Genomic DNA, 22,147 nt, shown 5'->3' on the forward strand with positions numbered 1-22,147 from the left:
GCAGCCCCACGAGCGCAGGAGCCGCCTGCCCAAAGGCTCCCTGTGAGCGCGGTGGCCGCGGCACCGTCCCCTCAGCAGCGTCACCCGAGACACGGGGCACAGGGAGCCTCTCAGCTCCAAGCTCGGCCGGCCCCGCATCCTTCCCGCATTCTTCCCATCGCATCTCCCTTGCAGTGCATTCCCGCTTTCCCAAGGAAAGCTTAATCTGCCCAGGCTGCTTTTCAAACCTTGGGCATCCCTCAGCCTTTTCCAAACCCAGCACCACCTCTCTGCAGCCCTAGCACTAACGTCTATCCCGAGCCATTCCTTCCCATCCTGCTCATTTTTCCCAACACACTCCTGTTAAATATATTCATCTAGTAAACAYCCCATTAAGCAGGCCAGCTTACAGTATTCAGAGCTTCTTCCAGAGCAGCTCCCAATGAACCACGGAAGCCAATCCGGACCCGCAACACAGGCCGCTCACTTCCAAATCCCTGCATGGCTCAGGATCCAGATGCCAACAGCCATTCCCAGCCCTCACGTATTCCCCAGCACCACGCACCACTTGCTCCCCCCTCGCTTGCACAGCCCCCTCATGYGTTTTTACTTGTATGCTTTGTGACCTGCCAGGATATAGGAGCTCTGCACTTCCCCCTCCATCTAAGAGCACCTTGCACAAAAAAAGTAAAGGACTGAAGGTCCTTTCAGAACTATTAAAAAGAGGCAGTTGCGGAGAAGAGAAAGCAGCAAAAGGCTGTAGGATGCTATAGTTTCCACAGGAAAAAAAATAGGGCTTTTTAAGTCACAGCTTTATTTTAAGACATTCATTTATTTAAGCGTCTTGGGAAAACAGGTTGCCAAATACTATTAACATACAAAAATATGCTCTGTCAACCACGTGCAGTACTACAGACATTCTGAAGACCTAAATAAATAATGTATCAGAAGATGTAGCCCAGTCTGAATTAATGCAGACTGCTATGATATAAATGAGCAGCAGGAATAGAATTATTTTCTTGGGATTTAAGTTGTATATAGCATTAAAAGTAAAGGTCTTAAGATACTTACTTATTGATAGGCAAGAAACTATTACCTTTAGATCTATGCATGCCCAGGGAGCTCTCTGCTAAATTTACAGCCTCAGTGAGTTTCCAAGACAGTTACCAAATCAGTCAGCTTTATTTRTAAACAACAGGAACAAGAACAAAATGCCCTCCTGCCTCTGCTCGCCTTTGACACAGTATTAAACACACAGCAGAACCGAGCTAACCTGGCATTAAATGGGAAATTTGGTGAAGCCGGGCGCAACGCTCGCTTCATTACAGTTTGTACCCGATAAATACAGAATTCCAGCCTATGGGATCACCTTGTTTTATACCAGGCACTATAGTACAGGCAGCCACTTGAGAAGTGCTCAGGAGTGTGTGCTGCTGCTCATGAGGCCACCAGCCCTGCCCGGGCACCTGCTTGCTCCTACAGAAAGGACTTGCTATTTCATAGCTGTTCTATAACGTGCAAGGAAAAAGCACCATTTTCAGTTGCACAGGCAAGTGATGGCAAAACACAGCTCCCAGGACGAGCCGAACACACCCAATTCCCACCTCGCGGGAAGAATTTTGGGAGAAACACGCACCCGTTTTCAGAAGCCTGGTAAAAGGATGCGTTAACATTGCACCAGACGGGGGAAAGCGGCTTCAAGCCTGGAAAAGGCATCCCAGCAATATGGGAAGCTGTGGCTTCTAAAGAAACGGCGTCTCCTATATACACTCCCTTGGCCAGCTGCCTAAAACCGCAAACTGAACAAATTGAGGAGTCTGTGTATTTGAAAGGGAATTACGAAAATCTTATCCTGTTGCTTGTTTAACTCTTGTAAGTGAAGTTTTAGATAATTACAGATGTGCTTCGTACAGACAGAAAGCAAAGAAAACACTGAATGCTGGCACTTAAATTGTTTTCAGTCTTCTCGAAGAGCTAATCTCTCAGTGCACCAATTTACTTTCACTCCAGGACTTTATAAAAGCTCCTTTTATTAAATTTGCAAGTCAACCCAGATAAATAAATGGAATAATTGTAATCTATGCTTAAAATAACAGTTTGGCTTGCAACTTTCAGCAGAAAGAGGCACTTTTCCTTTTTCTGGCTGTTCACAGCCCATTACTTCATGTTACTGTAACCTAAGCCACTGAATGCACGTGATCTATATGAGGATCTTCCACAGAGGGCACCAAATTTTACCAAAAGGCATTAACTAACAGTTAGAAATTGTATCCCATGGACATTTTCACTGCAATTTCTCTACTGTATAGGAGCAGATGCTTTACTCCTTCCACTAGGACCACCTGACAAATTACAAATTGCCACCTAACAGAGTATCTTGGTTTCATAATATTGAAGTAGAATTAAGACGAAGATCTACTTGGAAAATGGGAGAAAAGCATGGTCCAAAACCAACTCCCTCGGAGTCAAATTGGTCCAAAGTTTCCATCCACTCAATTCCTTGCGAAAAGCTTGTCAAAACTTTTCATTTGAAAGGAGGAGCCTTCAGTGCCAGCATCCACCAACCTCAAAAGAAGCAGCTCCATTTGTTTTGATCAGTCTGTTTCCTACACAGCTTGCTAGGAAGAAACTCAAGGAAAATGCAGTACTTTAATTTTCACTCAGTAGCATTCAAGACGGTTGTTAAAGGGCTGCTGAAATAGTCACTTATGAAGAGCCGAGACAGAGCACGAGCCCTGCAGGCTGCTTCCAGCCACCTCCTCCCGCATCCGTCTCCATACGCGCAATCRCACTTAAGTTTATTCCCTTCCATACTATCTGTGAGACTAAATTCTCAGAATTTAAATAACTCTCTCTCGTGCAAAATGCACTCAACTCACGCTCGAGCTTTCCTTCCATGAGTTATACCCTAACCTGAATTCTAGTCCACTGGTCCTCACATATGGAATGCAATAAATTATAGACAGGCATTTGTTTACTTTAACGATCTCCCGCAGACTTAAAATCTTTTAGAATTTTTTTTTKAGTCTCTCTCCTGAGAAAAAAGGTATTTTTCATGGCCAACGCAGCACAGCATGCTCACTGAACCAGACACTGGACAACTTTTCACCTATTAAGAATAAAAAATAATATTTATAGTGCATTACAAGCTGTCTTTTGGCTTGTTTCAGCATGTCCTTCTCAGGAAAGGAGCAGTCACCACCACGCTGCTTATCCACCTGCCAAACCCCAGAGACTTTGGAAGCTGCTTAACTAATTTACACCAAATTGGACACAGCGGACAGTCCTTTAAAGATTTACACATCTCCTTGACCTAACGGTTGAGTTCTTGGGAAGGCCTCAGGGTCTTTTGCCATCCTCCTCCGTGAGGAGAAGCTCTCGGCCGTGCTGTGCTGGCTGGTGGGCACCTCCTGGTCCTTCAGCCACCGCTAGGACACAGCCCTGCAGGAATGTGGTYCCTAACACTGTGTTTCAAAGTGATCCTTCCTCTTCTGTAAGCAAATATTAGTCTTTGAATTAATTTTAGTCGTGGTCCTCTATCTACCATTTAAATATTTTCAAACAGAGTTCAAAAAGGAGCCTATCTTGCTCATTTACATCTCCTCTTTGTTTAATCAGTTGTCCCTAAGCAATACAATGAATCTCTAAAAGGAAAATGAGCTCAACATGCATGGGAAGCCATACTTAGTTCAAGGAAAGCAGCCAAAAAAGGTATTTTGCACTGCATGCTCAATACCCCTGAGAAAACAAGGACTGCTACTTGAACTTACAGGTATTTTTCTTGTTTCTCATTTAAGTAACATGGGATTTTTTTTTCTGCAATATATTGTGAGAGGTAAAAAAATCTCTCTTAAGGTTTACTTTCCAGATTAAAAAAGTTAACTATAAATACATGTGCTGTTATAAAACACAACGAACATTATCTCAGTCTTGTAATTGGGAAATTGGAAAAGGAGTCAACCTGAAAAAAAAAAAAAGGACTCTGACTTGAAAAAAAAAAAAAGGTTTAGAAACATTTTGTGGAATGAAGAGCTTGTTACAAATTGATTTCATAAAAACCAGCACTTGCTGCTCCTTTCCATCAATGCTGGATATTTGAAAATTGCGTCTCCTCTCTTCTGGGCCTGCCACAGGGAGGAATCGGCCTTTGCTTTCACYACCTGAACACTGTTCTGAAGGCTTGGAAATCTTGGGACACATTAGGCACTAAAAGGAGCAGTCGCTACTGCAAAGGAACTTGGTTTTTGCACAGAGAGTCACAGAAGTGAGTGGGGAGGCACTTCACCCCGCGCCCGCTGATCTCCCCTGGCACAAATAAGGATCTTCTCAAGCAGACCTTCTACCGAGGGCCTACACGTGCAGGAGGAAAGCTGGCCACGTGCCTCTGCACCCAGCGTGTTTCCTGCAGGATCACTTGTCCCTGCTGGTACCTCCGCGTGCCAGCTACACGGAGCAGAACTCCCCRCTGGCTGCCGAGGCCATCTGCCTTCCGGATGACCAGCCGTGCCCACTGCCAGGACAGCCACAGCACGGCTGGAAATCAGGCAGCCTCCTTGCTTTTAAAACTAAAGGGAACTAATCAAGGAAACGAACTGTGGGAGGTTACCCACAGTTACCTTCCAGTCTTCCATCACCTGCTATTCCGCCCTGTATTTTGGGTGATAATACGTGGGTGCCCTTTATTTCACCCTGTATTTTACAACTCCTGTTTCAGCAGGAGCGGCTACTCCAAGAACTGCTTTTTGAGTTTCTGCCCTCATTGGCTTGTGGGGAAAAGCCTCCAATAGGCAAGGTGGGGATAAGGCCCAGACTGACGGGCAGGATCAGCAGTTTGGTGCAGGAGGCCAAGCCCTGCAGCACTAACTGAACCTGCCAGCTTCCAATAGTTGGTCCTCKATTTGTTTTTTTGGTTGTGGGTTGCAAGTGTTTTGGGTAATCGCATAAAATTTTACCTTTTTCTAAGAAATAAACCCAAATGTCACAGCAGAAAGCTGTCCAGGCTCCAGCCTGCACTTCCACGTAGAGTCCATGGTGGAGCATAAGCAGGTTAATGAGACCTTATTCAGGCAAAACTCCCATCGTGACCTCTGCGAGCTCCACTAAAGATGACAACRAATACATTTTATCCCAAAAGTGCACAATTCATTGTGCAGCCTTTCTGAATAACAATAATTGAGCAAGCAGAGACCCACAGTTTCTAATCCAGTGGCTGAGCCATGTAACTTTTATCTGTACCTCGTTCTCTCATTTATTCCTTATCACCAGAAGCTCGTCCTTCACCTGTCCTCCTCCCTACGTTAAAACCCTCCTGGGTATGTGCTGTGTATAGACAGATCTTGGGGAAAAAAAAGCATTGCTAAAAACAATATTTTTTTCTTTCTCTAGGTATAGTCAGACTAAAGACAGGTACATTTCCATGCTGACTTGAAAGCAATTATTTTAACTTCACAAAAAACAAAATTGCTTCTTTGGTTCCCRAAAGTTTTTTTCTTTTTGTGAAATAAAGAATGAATACAACTAAGGTTATGCTGCTCTTACAGAATAAACAGAACCTACTATATTTTGAGGTGTCACTGGACTATCCTGGAGATATAAAAACTTATTCTGGCATAGCAAGAACAGCATATTTAAAACTTCCTTTCAGTAAATTTAACACAGTAAAACATTTTTCTGAGAAATTAAACAGACTGTAAATTTATTCTACATCATTAATCCATTACGACATGAAAAATCAAGAGTTCACTCCAGCTCAAATAAGCACAAGGACTTTGCAGAGATTTATATTAAATGAGAACTTTTCAGAAAGCCGATAGCTCCAGGCATTGAATCAGGAAAAAAAACAGCCAGGTTTTGTGCTTATATTRTCTTCTTTGAGTAGAACTCAGAGCACTTTTAGAGGCTTTGTACATGCTTGTTTTATATCTGCAATTTCCAAAAGTTAAATCCCTTCTTTCCATGTAATTACTTGAGGCTAGTGACAAAACCAAAGGCAAAGTCGTCATGAACGCTCAGGCCTCTTGCGATGCTCCACACCGAGCAGCGCTCGCACTGCAAGCTGTCCCTGCAGACAACCATTTTGGGGGACCTAAAGATACAATGTGATTGAGATGGAAGTATAGACAGGTAGCTAAACACAGCGTTATTAATATTCTACCCCCAAAGAGTCCTCAGCCTTCTGTAAGTGCAGAGTTTCACTGTCAAGCTCTGGCAGAACACAATATTGGATCTTAAAATAACACTGCTTTGATTACCTTCCTTCTCTTTACTCTTTGCTTGAATTCCAACAGGATTTTAGTGTCTGCTCTGTCAATAGAGCTGTGTGAATAATGGGTTTCTGTTTGGGCACTGAACCAAAAAAAGAAAAGGAAAAAAATCTGCAGAAGGGAAAAAAAATAAAATAAAAAAGCAGACTGGGAAGACATTGGGAGAGGACTTAGGAAAAAAGGTAATTTCGGAAGGAAGCTAAATATTTGTTTCAATCTAGAAAGAATATTTGGCTTTTATAATATTTACATTCTCTTTAAATATATATGCATTTCTTAATTTTGTTTTAAAAATGGTCTTTTTCATTTACAGAAAGATAATCATGAAATGTTTAAKCCAGCAAAATCTGAAAGAAAACCCTTTGTCTCAATGCAATCTCGTCTCCAGTTCTAGCGATAAATCTGTCAAACTGAACTGAAATTTGGGAACAGACGTATTCCATCCCAAGATGTACATTTTTCAATGAACTGACTAATGCTTACAGAGAAAAAAAAAAGCAGTTGCATCCTTAGCAAGTGCCATGTTCTAGATATTGACTTCCTAGAACCAAAGAGGTCACACAGATGAATAAAAGGAAAGCTAGTATTAAAAAAAATACTTCTTAAACAGGGAGAAGCCTCAGCAATTTAAATTCCAAAAAATATGAAGTAATCCAGATGAGCAGATAGTGTAGATGGAATGGAATATACCCCATGCATTTTCAGTGCAGCCTAATACAGACGTGAAGTAACACTAAAGAGGGTTCCTACTTCATCACACTGAAGCCAAACAACCTGCACACRCTGATTCCACTTGTCGTTCTTAGCCTCTAAATGGGAAGACTGGGCGAACACCCGTGCACGCCAAGTCCGGCTGGCACTGATGTTCCACCTGGGCCAGTTTTAATTCTCCGTGTTCCTCAGGGCTGCAGTGTCGTGTTCTGTTCATCGTGCTGCACTYGAGATGCCTGCAGCCACGACACGGGCACAGGATATGAGAGAGGATTATTTCCCAAAAATGAAACAAAATAYATTTTTGCTACTGTCTAGTTGCATTTTAAGATAAGGAGGTTTTGACCATGTTTGTGGTTTTGTATCTACTGAGCATCAATATTTAAAGAAAGCAAGTGGACAGTTTTCAGAGAGTTATTTTCATCCAGTCAAGGCACAGGGATGTTTTTCACTTCTAATCAAAACTGTCGAATTTTTTGAGGACAAATACCTGCAGCAATCTGATTAAGAATACCCTACAGACAGGAGATTATTGAATTCCTTGCTGAACAAGTTAAATAATAAACTCTGAGAAAAATCTTAGAGTTTTTTTGCGAATACAAAGAGATTTCCAGTACAGTCTCTGATGTGAATTCCACACCCATGCACCTCACGACAGAGCTGTGTAATCCAGCTGTCAGCATCATCATCCATCTTTCCAGACCTTCTGATTATCTTTTGCCTTCACAGGTTTCCCCAAAGAGACCTCTGTMCACCACAACATGTTAGGAACTAATCAACGAGCAGCCTGATGAACGATGCTATTTGGAAGACGCACCTGAAGAAGCTCCCCTCCAATTCTGCCCGTTATTTCCTCGCTATTTTAACTACACCACTGCCTTTGGACCCTCGTACAGGAGAGGAGCCCTCAACAGCACAGCTTGCAACAGCACAGCTACTTGCACAGAGTTTTGAACTTCTCTATAAGTTCTGAGCCCTGCTGCTGTTTTACCCAAGCTGCAGTCTCTCATGACTTCCTACCATCTTCCAGCTACCAACCAGGCAACTATCCCAAGCAAAACACTCTGTGCAGCTCTGCTACTTACTCCAGTTTCTATCCTGGAAAATGCACCGATTATTTCAGCGGGAATYTTGTTAAGAGAACATTATGGAAGGAGCAGAGGTTATACACAGCACAATTAGCACTACTGATTGACAGAAGGATAAACAAATTGACATTTTCAACATCGCCTTTAAGGACGTTGACAGTCCTATCCTACTGGATTAAAGATTCAGAGAAGCTTAAAAGTAGTATTAAGCAATGCTTCTACCTAGGGATCTGGATATTTCCTTGCAACATCTTCTAGATGAGAAGTGGACAATGTTTTGGGCATAGTGGCCATGTTTGCCCCGGGAGCAGAGAGCAGGGAAAGGAAGTTCCAGCATTGCTTGTTGCAACTACAACAGGCGCAGAGAAACAGCAATGAGAAGGGGGCCGAGAGACGTAAAGCACCTTGCTGCACATTTAGGTGAAGGAAACACCTTCGCAAGAACGTCTGCTCTTCAGGCCAAGCTGCTCTTATTTAATTCTATCAGTTCCTAATGCCTCATAATGACCAACTATTTTTAACCACTTGCCAATTAAGGCTTCTTTTCATCAGCTTGAAACAATTTCTCGTGATCRGTTTAAGCACCACGTAATAGAAAAATTCTCCACCTCAGATATAACACTAGGCTCTCAAGCTCCAGTTTTGCCTCTTTTGAGATGATGCTGCAGTCTCAGTGCGCCTAAGGACTGCAAAATCGGGCTCGATGTAATTGAATCCAAGGAACTGACAACACTGACCTTATCAAGGAATGAAACTCCTGGCTGAAGTTCAAACCATGTACGAGCAATAAGCTCTTGCTGGTTGTTTGTAAACGTCATATAAAAATGTACTTATTCATTATTAACAAGTTGTAAACCGAACACGCTGCAGGTCTCAAACTGCTGCCAAGCGAGCGAGGAATTGCTCCGTACAATCATCTCATTTATATAACATCTAATTCTGGTATTAATTCTGGCAGCACAAATAAGCATTCCTTAGCATGATCTCGTGCGTGGGTTGTTAGAACGAGACGAGCATTCCAAAGGCACTCCAGAACCTCAGGCTAGAAGAAAAGCAAAGGTCCAGATTAATTTTGTTAACGCTCATAGTGCTTCTGGCCTCAGTAGAAGCCCACAAGGCTCCAAGCAAAATCCTGGGTGGTATTAGCACCACGCAGAACATCACAGCCAGCTCCTAAATGTGGCAGCTTCATAAAAATTCAATGAGGCCCTACTGTAAATAACTGCAAAAGAACATTTTGAAGGGAGGCACAATAAATACGGGGCTTTTAAGACAAGGCCGTCACCCACCTCTGTTGTTCTTGCACGCAGCCTTCAGGACGCGGTGCCCAAGGCCACATTTGCCGTGGTCGGTCACRCAGGGCCCTTCCTCAACGACCCACTCGTAGCACACGGGGTCTTCGCAAGGAAGGGCCTCGGTCAGATGTGGACAGGCCGCYGGAGCACCCGCAGGATCTGCCATCACGCGTCTGTGCCTCATTCGGAAGCCTGGAAAAAGGGCAACAAATTACAAAAAAAAAAAAAAAAAAAAAAAAAAAAAAGCCTTCCTATGAGCAATTTGCTGGCAAGAGGGCTATACAGGGCATGTAGAACCCGAGGATATGAAGACAAACAAGAGCAACACTCGGAATTAGTGACTGGGACGGCACTTGGCTGCAGGGGCTGCAGGCTGAGCACACAGCAGCTAATGCTGGGTTGAGGCGTCCAGAACACAAATTTTTCACTTTTCCTTCTCATTGACTTTACACATTTCCAAATACAGGAAATAGCAAAATGGCCAGATATTAAGGTAACAGCCACATTAGACGGGGAAAAGAAAAAGAAAAGAAAAACACACAAAAAATTATGATATAAAAGACGTCTACACTCTGCCACATAATCCACTAATGAAAAGATTCATTTTACGATACAGCAGAGCAGTTTACCAAGAAATTAGTATTCCACCTTAGGAAGGTGTRAGGATTTGTGATACATAATGCATATCAGACTGCTTGGAAATGACATCCTATTAAATTGGTAGATTCAAATGTAAAGTGGAAGAAAAAGGTTACAAAAATAATGTAAGAATTGTTTACATAATCTATGTCCTTCTGAATAAATCCAAAAGTCATACTGCTATATGAACTGCAGCACCAACATGCAAGGGKCTTTCAGCAAGTTTTGTTATGTAAATGACAAGAAAATAGAAAGGCAGAGAAAATATGCAGTGATCAAAAAATAGAAATAAAATAAAAATGAAACATTCCAGAGAATACAACAGACTGAACTTCATGTTTCTACAATTAATAAAAGGAAATAATTCAAAACAATTTTAAAATGAAAAGGTTTTGAAAGTTTTGCATTAAAAAAAGCATTTGAAACCTTTCAATTGGAAAAATTCAGAGCAGTTCTAATCTCTTTAAAAACTTGTTTTCTGAAAACATCGTAATTCCCAAATAATAGCATTCAATTCTGTAATGAAGCTTAATGTGTTGCAAACAAAGAATACTCACTCCAGGCAATTATGAACCCAACGGGCATTAAATAATATTTGCACGTTCTTATTCCAAGACCTTAAGCAGGACGCAGCACAGGGACAAACTCTGAGGTGGATCTCAGCCCCAGCCTGGCAGGGCTGCCCGCTGCCTCTCAGGTCCAACCCTGACATTCTCTCCCTTCCCTCCTACTTTTGGCAAGTTCCGTGTAGGATAAAGGGCCCAAATTGGGCTGAAACCTACCCATTTTTTTTTCAACAATCACCGCAAAACCCATTTAAAGGTAATATTCCACATCTCAGGGTTCCATTTGACAGGAAATTAGTTCAAAAGGAACGCCGTGAGCTGCCCGGGCAGGCGGTGCTGGGCACACACGCCCGCTGCAGCCCTCACCTCGCCTCGCCTGGTGCTCCTGGCAGTCGTCGGCAGCGCAGGGACCCCAGGGTGCCCAGGGGGACACGCGGCACTCCGAGGGGCAGGGCACGCTGCACAGCTGGCACGCAGCGGGCGCGGGCCCCGCGCACAGCTTCCCATCCACGGGTCTCGTAACTAGGAGGCAAAAGGAGGGGAAAACGGGGGGTAAAAAAAAAAAAAGAAGTTCATTTTGCAAAACTGTCATCCTCCCTTAAGCAAGGCGCTTCTTAAACTTTTGTCGGAGCCACCCACCTTCAAGAGGACAGTTGTAGCACCAACCAGGGCTGTAGCGGGAAGTTCAGTGCCTATTTTCCATAATTCCAGAGCAAGGGAATGGAGCTGAATCCCCATGCACCCGCAGACCTCATCCCACAACACCGGAGCACAGGGGCACCACAAGGGAACCCCACATTCCTATGGGGGACCAGGCTCAGCTCCACGCCAGGCCCCAGACTTTCCAACCACCAGCAGCGCCGACACAGGCCACAGACTCAGTTCCCTTCATATATCCATTTATTAGAAGAGATTTCAGCTTTCAATTTATTTCTCTCACCTTTTAACTCACGGGGAGTGGGGGAACAGTAAAAGAAGGAAGACGACTCTCAAATCTATCTTCTGAGTCATTACATGATATTGCATTTTAATTACATTATGGGCTGAATTTGGCTGTCTCTTTAGATAAATCAATATCAAAGCAGTCTTTCAAAAGGCAAAGGCTTGTTTGAGTTTACTCTGCCATGGTATTACCACGACTTCATTAATTTTTATAGCTACTGAATTTGCTTTATCCTCTTTTTTTTCATTTTTCATGTCTATTTTTCTTTGCTTCCATGTGTGGAACTCACTTGAAAAGGATTTTTAAAATATGCCCAATACATTAGCAAACTTTTCTTTTGTTGATATTTTACAATCTGCCTTCAAACAAATCATTTGAAAGGAAACAGAGCTTCCTCTTTTTTCACGCAGGATCTCAGTGCTCAAAATCCCAATAAATTTTCATCTGAAACTACTGAAGCTGAGACATCAGGCTAGTGTCAATGCGTATGATTCCTACTCCTCAGTAGAGCTGGATTAAATATTAATGGCTGAAATTTAATTCTGACCTGAAAGGGAACACTTTAGTAAAATGACCGTTTTCTGAAAGATTTTGGAGACACTATATGGCCTTTGACATGATCATTTAGAGATTACAAGGCAGCATAAATCCAATTCACCTGAATGCTAAAGTAAACAAACCTTTTCTAGAGACTGTGCCAGTAAAGTGATGGGCAGAATGAGATAAATCTTAAGAGTTTTGAAGATAAGAGTATTTATTTTACCATGAAGCCTCACTCATCACTTAACCTGCCTTTTAGCATTAAGCTTGGCAAAACTGCAYGGCATTTTTGGAGAGCTCCATTGCAGGAATACATTGCAAAACTACATTTCAGAGCATCTAGTCGATTCAAAGAATTGCATCCAGGCTCTCTCTGCTCTACTCAAGGTTTCATTGCAAAGTCCCTTTCCCCGTATGAATTTAATAAAGAAAAATTAATTGTTGTATCACTAGATAAAACTTACCACTAGATAAAGCCGCACTCCAGCACTTGATACCGAACAGCCACAACCAATGGTGCCTATGTGCTTTAGGTGAATTGCAGTTTGAGTAAAAGGAAAAAAAGAAATAGGATAGGAGATTTTATAAGGTCAAATAAGACTCCTTATCCTGGAAGGAATCCTTCCCTTCACTGCCGGGGAGCCGGCGCACGGACGTGCTGCTGCAAGGGCTCAGGGACAGCCCCATAACAGCCCAGCTCTGAACAYAGACAGCCTGCTAGCTCTGCTCCCTAAAGGACTTGGTAAGGGCATCCTACAAAACGTGCCTTTTATGAAACTACTTGCTTTGGAAAAGTATTAGTCTGCTTTCGTGGGGGCAAGGAGGAAGGTAGAAACAAGAGTGAGGGAAGGGCAGAGTGGGAAGGGGAGCCAATATCTCGGATTCAAGCAGCACTGCATTTATTTCACTTGTTCATATGCTTTAAAAATCCTTTCTTCCCAATCTATAGACTAAATTYGAAAAAGCAATCAAGTACTAATCTGGGAGCCTCTGAAACATTGCACATTTCTATAGGTGTTATATTGAATCTATCCTTTATAAATGTGACTACAGCTGTTCCCAGCACCAGTGTCTGCCTGAAGTTTGGATTTTACTATTTGCTGTTATTTTCAGGTTATTGCTACCAGCAGGAGATAATAAATTGGGTTCTAAARTATCTTGTTTCCCTATATATATTTTTGCTGTGGTCCTGGATACTGATTTTGGGGGAGATTGCAAGAAGAAAATCTGGTCTGATACAGCCATCTGCATAATGCATTTTTAAGCCAATAAATAAATTACCTATAAATATAGTCATATGTATTCATAGCAGCAGGCACACATACCAATACTGTGTTACAAAGCAACGCCAGTCAGTGAGGGACAGGATGCAAAGGGCTGCCCTTGGGTTGTACTGATTCCTTTCAAATTTCATTTTTTTCACTCTCCAGGAGGTAAATAACTTTTTCCTGGGCCTTAACTTCATTTCTTCTTTTGAACAACAACAAAAACAACAACAAAAACATATACATATTTCTGATTATGACAGCCTATGAGACATTCCTAAATACTTCTAATGTATCTAGCATACAGGTAAAGAACATCAGGTCTCTCTCTCCTCTGTGGACACAGGCTTTATTTTAGTTAACACTTGAATCTCAAGGCTATTTGACAAACAAATCCAGCTATTTACCACATCTTTTGGCAAAACTGTGTCAAATTAATATGTGCATTCAAGAAAGCAATGGTGAATCTTAGCAAACGCCCTTGCTGCCTGTGCCAGGGCTTGCAAACTAAAGGCCCTTGGATCRATACCAAGTGAAATTACTTGAGAAAATCACAAGGGAGCAAATTGCGTTATAAAAACAYCTACCTGTGTATAACAGAAGAGGGATTAACCAGCACAACGTTTGAAAGTAATTCCTTTAACCTAAAAGGCTTGTTTTTAGAGTGAAAAGGGCCGATTAGACAAGGGAGGGCTGGTGAGCGCAATGCAACCGGCTGCAGAGGCAGCAGTCCCGGCCCATCGTGTCCCCCGTTGCAAAAGACCAATGCCCCCCACACCTCATGGAAACAGGGGGGTTCTGCTTCTAAAAGGAATCAATTAGTCTGGAAGCCACAAGACACAAAGTTAAAGCCCTATTATCACTTAAAATCTACTTAATATAGGAAGTAAAGTATGAATGGAAGGCTAATCGCAGCCTGAAAGAAGGTTAATAGCAGATTGCCACGAGGGACAATGGTTTAATGCATTTCCGAACAATAAAAGCGCTTGCAAAATTATTAAAGTGAGACAGACGATCAGCCCTTCGGGGACCAGAAGTTTCCTTGTGTCGGTATATTCTGCTGCAGCAGGGAATCCTGATCCCAGCTGGGCTCTCCCTTGGTTTCATAGCAGGGGAATTGGTACAAATCACCAAGGGAAAGAGCAAACGGGAGGAGCTTTCCCAGGGAACGCGGTGCTTCCYGGGACTCGCTGGCCGACCGAACAGACCAGGGCAACCTGAGAAGCTAAAGAGTGGCCGAGAAAGAGGGAGGCCGAGGTGCCAGATCACCCAAAGCTCATCATCAAATTTCAGATAAAACTCATCTAAAGGCTGGGGTTGGAAATAACCACAAATGCTTTTCTCACTTTTCGGATCTCAAAGATAAAGACCTGAACTAAAACCTCGTATCTCGTGGGAACTGACGGGACACCATGTGAACTGCTGCGTACCACAGCAAACGATATAAATGTATTTTTGCATTTTTTGTATTTTTGATTAGATAAATATTTCATGTAGCTTGCTGACCAAAATACGGCATATTCTTTTAAAGGCACATTTAGAAAGTACATTTTCTCACCATCAAAGTCTTTTGTATGTATTCTTTCCATTTCACCTTAATTAGTTTCTAAACATGAAAGAACTGAAAATATTATGCCTCTACAGTACACAGGTTGCATTTCCCTAATGGATTTGAACTCCAATTTTTGAAATGCACATTGAAACAATATCATCAAGCACCCTAAAGAACTGAATAAAATTATTTGCAGTCTCGCTCCTGAAGGGTTCCTCTGAATAAGCCAGCTGTTATATATTTATTTTTCCATTACATGACTTTAATCTTGTAAAKTTTGCTCAGTGTTTGGTGAGCTTACGATCAATAACTCTGGATCCCAGCAACGTGAAGCAGCTTTGCCTGGATRTATTTTGCACTTCAGAGGTATTTTTCATCTTTTCTAACCAGTTAGGTCATATGGGTAATAAATAACTAGTTTAGGGTAAGGAGATTCTTGGGTATTTTCGTTTATTTGGAGGCAGAGGAGAAAGAGGGATGGATGTCCCTGAGAGCTTGGTTGGGTGAATTGAATCAGCTAATCTATGTGCTGGATTTTCTGCTGCTGTTGCACCAGCCAGATGTCCCTCATGCCACTGGGGACCATCAGTTACCTTCCTCTGTGGTCCTGGTCAAGTTCTCTCATGACTAACCCACTCTGACCTACTCCCTTTCAGTTTTCATAAACCAGACAGGGAAACCAGGATTTAAGCATCAGACTCCCTAACAGCTAATTTCCTTAGAATAAGTCCATTTTTCCATGGATATGCATGGTTATGCTGCAATACAAATCACAGAACCACAGAATGGTTGAGGTTGGAGGGGACCTCTAGAGATCATCTAGTCCAACCCCCGTGCTCCAGCAGGGACACCCAGAGCACAGGGCATAGGGTGGCATCCAGGCGGGTTTGGAAGAGCAGGGAAGGAGGCTCCTGAATCTGAAGGAAAGATTTTAACTGGAGAGCAGCTCCCATTTAACACAGGGCAGGACTCGCACCCAGCGCATCCCACAGCCAACCCCTACAGAGCCCTCATCTGCAACAACCCAGCCCCTTCCGAAAAGCCAGGTGAGAGGGCCACAGTCCTAACCATAAAGGATACAGCAGCAAGTGACTGCTTCCGAGCATGAAGCAGGCAGAAAGTTCATCATTTTGTAGAACAAGGAACCCGCCTCTCTGGGAGCCCAGACCCAGAGGACTGGGAAGGAGAGGGCAGCGGAAGGCTCTGTGACTGCTTTGGGATGCCACTAATGACTAATAACTTGTAAGACAAATATATTCAGGGCAATGCTGAAGGTGGATCAAAAAACAACATTATTAGTACTSAAAAGATACTTGATCATTAACCATGTCTTGAATTTTAAGGAGACTAAAAGAGTTTTARTCAACCTATTTTGTTACAGCAGATGGTACATGTTGGCATATGAAAAATCACATCTAAGATGAACTGGATAGAATTCTAAAAATCAAAACAAACAAAAAGTCTATAGGTGAAATAAGTAAGCCAAGAAATTAAGTCTATCAATAGCTGATAGGATGCAGAATTTTTAAAGGAAAGAAAAATTAAAATGTAATAAAGACTTTTGCAAGAAACACTTTTGCAAGGCAACATTAAAAGGCATGTAAGGCACAACTACTCCTTTGCTCCCAAAAATGGCAAAAGTCAAAGACATCATTAATTAGATAAATCTATTTCTTTTGTCTTAAGATACTGTATGAAGAATAGGAAAGTAGATACACTTAAATCAAAAAACACCTAAAGGAAAATTATTCACAGATTCACAGAATTCACAGATTCACAGAATATTTAAGGTTGGAAGGGACCTCTACAGATCAYCTAGTCCAACCTTCCTGCTCAAGCAGGCACACCTAGAGCATGTGGCACAGGGTGGCATCCAGGCGGGTTTTGAAGACCTCCAGAGAAGGAGACTCCACAACCTCCCTGGGCAGCCTGTTCACTGCTCTGTCACCCTAACAGTAAAGAAGTTGCTCCTCACCTGGAGACGGAACTTCTTGTGCTTCAGCTTGTGGCCATTACCCCTCGTCCTATCACTGGCCACCAGTGAGAACAGCCTGTCCCCTTCCTCCCTGCATTCTCCCTTCCTGAACTTATACATATTAATCATATCCCCTCTGAGCCRTCTCTTCTCCAGAGAAAACAGGCCCAGCTCACTCAGCCTCTCTTCATACGRGAGATGTTCCATTCCCTTAATCATCCTGGTTGCCCTTCTCTGGACCCTCTCCAGAAGCTCCACGTCCTTCCTATACTGGGGTGCCCAGAACTGAACACAGTGCTCCAGGTGCGGCCTCACCAGAGCTGAGTAGAGGGGCAATCATTTTAAGTACAATCAAGGCTCTTTTTCATGGTTTACTAGGAATTTTAATATGTTTTGTTATTGACAGATAGGGAATTTCATTGGGTGATTCCAATTAAATCATTTTTCAGCCTTTGATGGGTTAAGAGGGATGAAAACTGCATTAGGAGAAGCATTTGAAGAGCTATTAACTTTTAGGAAAAAAAGGGAATCTGAGCAATATTTGGGTAATGAATCGTCTGTATTTAAGGATTGGGCTTATTATTCTAGAATGATATTTCCCATATTTTTAACATGAAGGAAAATGGAGTTATGTCAGGATCCAGAGGAGTGATCAGCTACTTTGATCATTCTCTGGTATCTTGTATCAAAATACAAGAACAAAGAAACAAATACTATAGAGACTGATATGATGGAGACAAATATTAAGCAAACAAATATTAAGCAGTTTTCTGCAGCTTCTCTACATGTACAAGAATTAACTATGGACTTTCAGGTGAAAAATTACAATATTAAGAACACCAGAGAATGCAGAGTTGTTGTTGAGGTGCTCATATGAGGTAAATTTTATTAGCCAAGTTTACTATGCTGGCAAAACAATAAAGAAGTCTCAAGGAAGAACAGCATTTCACAAAGGTCTTTTCAGTTCTATAATTAAAACTTAAGCAGACAGGCTCCAATAACTTTATAAGAAAATTCTGAAAGTGAGAGGTAAATTGGATCTCATTCAAAGAAGTAAAAAAGAAAAAATGTCAAGATATATAAAGCACAAACCTTATGAAAGAATGACAGGGCACAGAGATCCCTAGTTAGAAAGCTGCAGAAAAGACGGAAAAAATGGCAATCCTGGTCACTAGGGACAGCAAGGGACGACTGATAACTAGTTCAGATGAGAAGGAAGACACTTCTGGAGAACTGCATGAAGGATGTTACCCCCTAGACTAGAGATAAAGGGTTATAATCTCTAGAAATATCCGAAAAGCAGAGTTTAATTAAAAACAAATGGATATATACCCTGGCTTCCAAAAGAGAAGGCAAAAATTCCTGAAGATCACAAGGAGGCACTTCGTATGTTCCTTAAAAATCCCAACACAGACACAGTCCCTGCACTCTAAAAGAATTGTAATTCCTATATTAGTGGACATATTTAATGTAACTGGGTAAGCAAGAACAGTTCCATCTCCAAATGAGAAAAGAATCTGCATAATTGAACATTTTATAATTGTCTTCCTTACTTCTAAGTGTATATATTTTTTACTACACTGGGGATGGTGAGAGTTAGTGGTCCTCATCCACATTTCTCATTTTTTTTGTGGAMAATTATTTGAATAATTATCTAATGTTATTGCATTTCAGAATATATTTATAAAAATCTACACTCTCAAAAYGGTCCCTTGCTCCAGAAAAAAAAGCAAAAACAGAAGAAGGATGAATATCTGTATTCTATGCTAGCAAAACCCAGCTTTGAAAATAAGGTGAAGATCTGAGCTGGTGCTTTATTTCAAAGTGCTAGAGCTAAGTAAACAGATTTATATTTACAAAGAGGTAACCATTTGCTTCTAAAGTTTTCTCTGCATTTGGGATTTCTGGGAACAGGAAGCATCCTCAGATGATGGGAAGACAGGAGAGATTGAGGCCATAATGCAGGGTCATTTGTTTTTTGTGAACTGCCTTTTGTGCAAAACTTGTTTCCTCCTTAAAAGCAACATCAGTTCAAATTCAATTGCTGCTTCTGTCTCTGGATATTAAACGAATTACAATAAATCATATATTAGGTAACTACCCTTCAGTGAAAATTAAGCCTTATAAATGCATATGGTTTAAAAATTTCAGTGAGATGCTTAAAGAGGGAAAAAAAAAGAATCTTTTTAAACCTAATTATGTAAAATGAACAAAGTCTTACAGTTGAATAGCAATGTAGATTCCTTGGATGGACAGAATAGGTGGCATGTAATATAGTGGAGTCTCAAACCTAGGTTTTTACACATAGGCTTATCCATATATACACTGARATACAGGTACCTGAATCACCCAGTACTTCAAACACTTACCAAGCATTCCCTATCAGCTTCATCTGGCAGATGGAAGAGTCTCTGAATGCAACAATATTGTAAAGGATTCAAGGACTGGAAGACAGTGATTCATAGATTTGGAGGCCGAGAGTCTCCAAACACTAGATCATAAACTCAGCTAAAGCTGGTATGGGAAAATTACCTCGAATTACTTATTGATATGAAAAAAAAAAAAAAAAAAAAAAATAGTACAAAAGGGTTTCTTAGGTGAAAGTTAAATAGAAGAACAACTTCAGACTTTTTTTCCTTTTTTTTAAAACCAACCTGGTCAGTGAGGCTACCTTGCAGTCCCTCAGCAAATAGGAAAAGTTGCTCCCACTTATCACCATGTTATTGGGAATTCCTTCCAAGAAGAAATTCCTCCCTAATGCCTAAGCAATGACTAATTAGACCAGGGTCATGACAGGGATGACTTCGGTCACCTCATCGGGGGAAAGATATGAAATCTTATTTCAGAAATCTAATTTCAGAAATCCTACCAATATATTTCTGAAATAATAATAGGATGAATGTGGTTCCTTACCAGTGTTTTCAATTCAGAATTATATGATGGAAAAAACAGAAATATTTCAAGTAGACTTAACCTTCTGAATCACTGACATACAGGGAGTACCAAGGAAACAGGAGCTCAAATCTAAATATACATGTTTTAATAAAAGAAGAAAGATATAAGAAAACCAATCAAATGAAAGAATGAGAGAAATACCCTGCAGGGATAAAAGAGCTGGGAGCAATATATATAAATATTTCACAGATGGTACCTGTCTCCAAGAACAATTCAATATATATTATTCAAGAATGTTACTGGAGACACCATGGGACAAAATCTTGTTTTACATGTGTCTTTGTGCTTAGGTCCAAATACTCAGTGGAAGTGTATCCACTGTGGCGGGCAGGAATATCCTGTTAGACTCACTTGTTTCCTTACTAAATGATCCCTTTAAGGCCATACAAATGAAGAAAGAAAAGCTACTATATTTTCATTAGTAGCTGTTAGACTCCACATTAGTTTACACATAGAAGAATTAACTTCCCCATATTCACTCCAGCACTGAAAAAACAGCAGAATAAAATATGAGATACCTCAATGATGAACGAATCTATTCTATAAATTCAGACTACAACAAAAAGAGGCAAGAGAAGCCATCACTCCTTATGCGCTCAAAGAAAAAAAATATATATTCAGGCAGTAATTAGTGAATGAGAGACACTGAGTATTACTAACAGTAGGGAAGGACACTCATTTTTCCCTCTTTGTCTCGCTATGCTGTTGGTGATGCTCTTCTTTTCCAAAGTCTACTGCAAATTAGCAACATTGCCTCAGTGCAGTGGACATAATTCATACCTTATGCAATTGCTGTACACGTTTGGTTTTTAAGTTGCTAATAATTTTTATTTGCTTTTATAGAAGTAACCATTAGAACGGTAAGAATGTGTTTTCTTTCTGGTGAGTACAGGGCTTGCAATTTTTAAGTTGTACTGAACACTGAACACTGAACAAAATAAAACCTACAAGTGAGCATGCACTGGATATATAGCACAAATCCTACTGCCAATTACCTTGGTCTAAGAGATTCAGACACTGGTTTTCTAGAGTAACTTATAATATCCTTTTTTTTTAATTTTATTTTTAAAGTGAGTCAAGTCAGAAAGTCAAAGTTTCCTGCCCACCAACCTGCCCCACAGTGGTTTCCTGGATCACAGAGGTGGTCRGAAGGATGGAGGCAGTCAAGAAATGCTTGGCTCCTGGCACCAAGAGAAGACTTTTCTCACTTGGAAGGGCATGGGCACTGCCTGCCTATGTGGAACAACAGAGTCTTTGTCATGCCAGGAGAGCATGGTAGCTCCAGATGCCTGGAAGAGGTGAAGCAGGAACTATGTATGGGCTGAACAGAGATTAAAACGGGTCTGGTTTTCTCTAATCTCAGTGTCTRTGCAGGATGCTGGGACACACGGGGTGCCCAAGGAAACATTTGCTTTGGCTTTGTAAGCAAATAAATCTAAGGGATGATGTTGTGTTCTTATTATCTTGCCATCTCTGCTCAAAAGCATATTCTGCAGGAGCACTACATACAGTAAATAAAATAGACCAAGATGAATTATTCATCATGCATCTGTATCTACTCATTACTCTTCTAAAAGGAAAATAACTCACTTCCAGAGTCCAAGAACTGTCTGTCTTCTCAGAAGTTGTGACAATATTATTTTGGCTTTCCCCTTCAAACCAACACAAAGATTGTGTATCAATTTGAAGCCGAGGCTGAAGCTGTACCCAGAACGGAGCGCGACATCTTATTTTATACTCCAAACCAGGACTAAAAACACAGATAAATGGATTGGGCTACCAGGGGGCTGGGCTACCTGCTATAGGAGACAGGAAGGAAACTCAATCACAGGGAGGGTTGGTGAACAGAATTCATCTCTGCATCCTCCAAAGCCCGCCTGTCCGCAGCCCCGTGGGTTAGGCTAGGGTTAGCTGCTCCCGTGCAGGTGCCCGCGCGGGAGCCGCCGGCGCGGCGCAGAGCGGAGCACGTACCTGGCGCGGAGCACGTACCTGGCGCAGAGCACGTACCTGGCGCAGCCCCGGCGGGCAGCTGGGCACAGAAGACCTGGCGCGTCCGCACGCCGCCGCCGCACGCCGCCGCCGACACCCGGCAGCCTGACCACGCCGAGGTCCTCCACGAAAACCTGGGAAGGAGAAGAGAGGTCGGTAACAGCTGGGCTTGTGCAAAGGGAGCGGCCAGGGGAGCGGGAGCTGGTGAGAGGACAACAGTGGAGTTCTGCAGAATACAAATTGCTTTCTTCTTGGCAGTGACATTTCCCTGTTAGAGACACAGACTGTTTGGAAACGTGTTAAATATTAAATCTGGAACTGTTAAATATTTGTMATTTGCTAGTAATACTTGTAAAACTTTTCACATAGTACTAATCTCCAAAGCAT

At 41.8% G+C, this 22,147-nt stretch overlaps 1 protein-coding gene across 1 annotated transcript in view; it reads right to left on the minus strand.

Annotated features, from left to right (window-relative positions):
• The window catches only part of THSD7B (thrombospondin type 1 domain containing 7B), a 232,648-nt gene that overhangs the window by 146,334 nt on the left and 64,167 nt on the right, over positions 1-22,147 (minus strand). Inside the window, exons 6-9 of the mRNA XM_026040879.1 lie at positions 21,775-21,894; positions 19,445-19,452; positions 10,908-11,063; positions 9,331-9,528 (exon numbers count right to left, since the gene is read on the minus strand). Of these exons, the coding sequence (XP_025896664.1) occupies positions 9,331-9,528; positions 10,908-11,063; positions 19,445-19,452; positions 21,775-21,894 (482 nt within the window). The remainder of the gene's footprint in view (positions 1-9,330; positions 9,529-10,907; positions 11,064-19,444; positions 19,453-21,774; positions 21,895-22,147) is intronic.

Source organism: Nothoprocta perdicaria, unplaced genomic scaffold, assembly GCF_003342845.1.
Source record: "Nothoprocta perdicaria isolate Ctin4 unplaced genomic scaffold, notPer1 scaffold_27, whole genome shotgun sequence".
In the NCBI taxonomy this organism is placed as follows: Eukaryota; Metazoa; Chordata; class Aves; order Tinamiformes; family Tinamidae; genus Nothoprocta; species Nothoprocta perdicaria.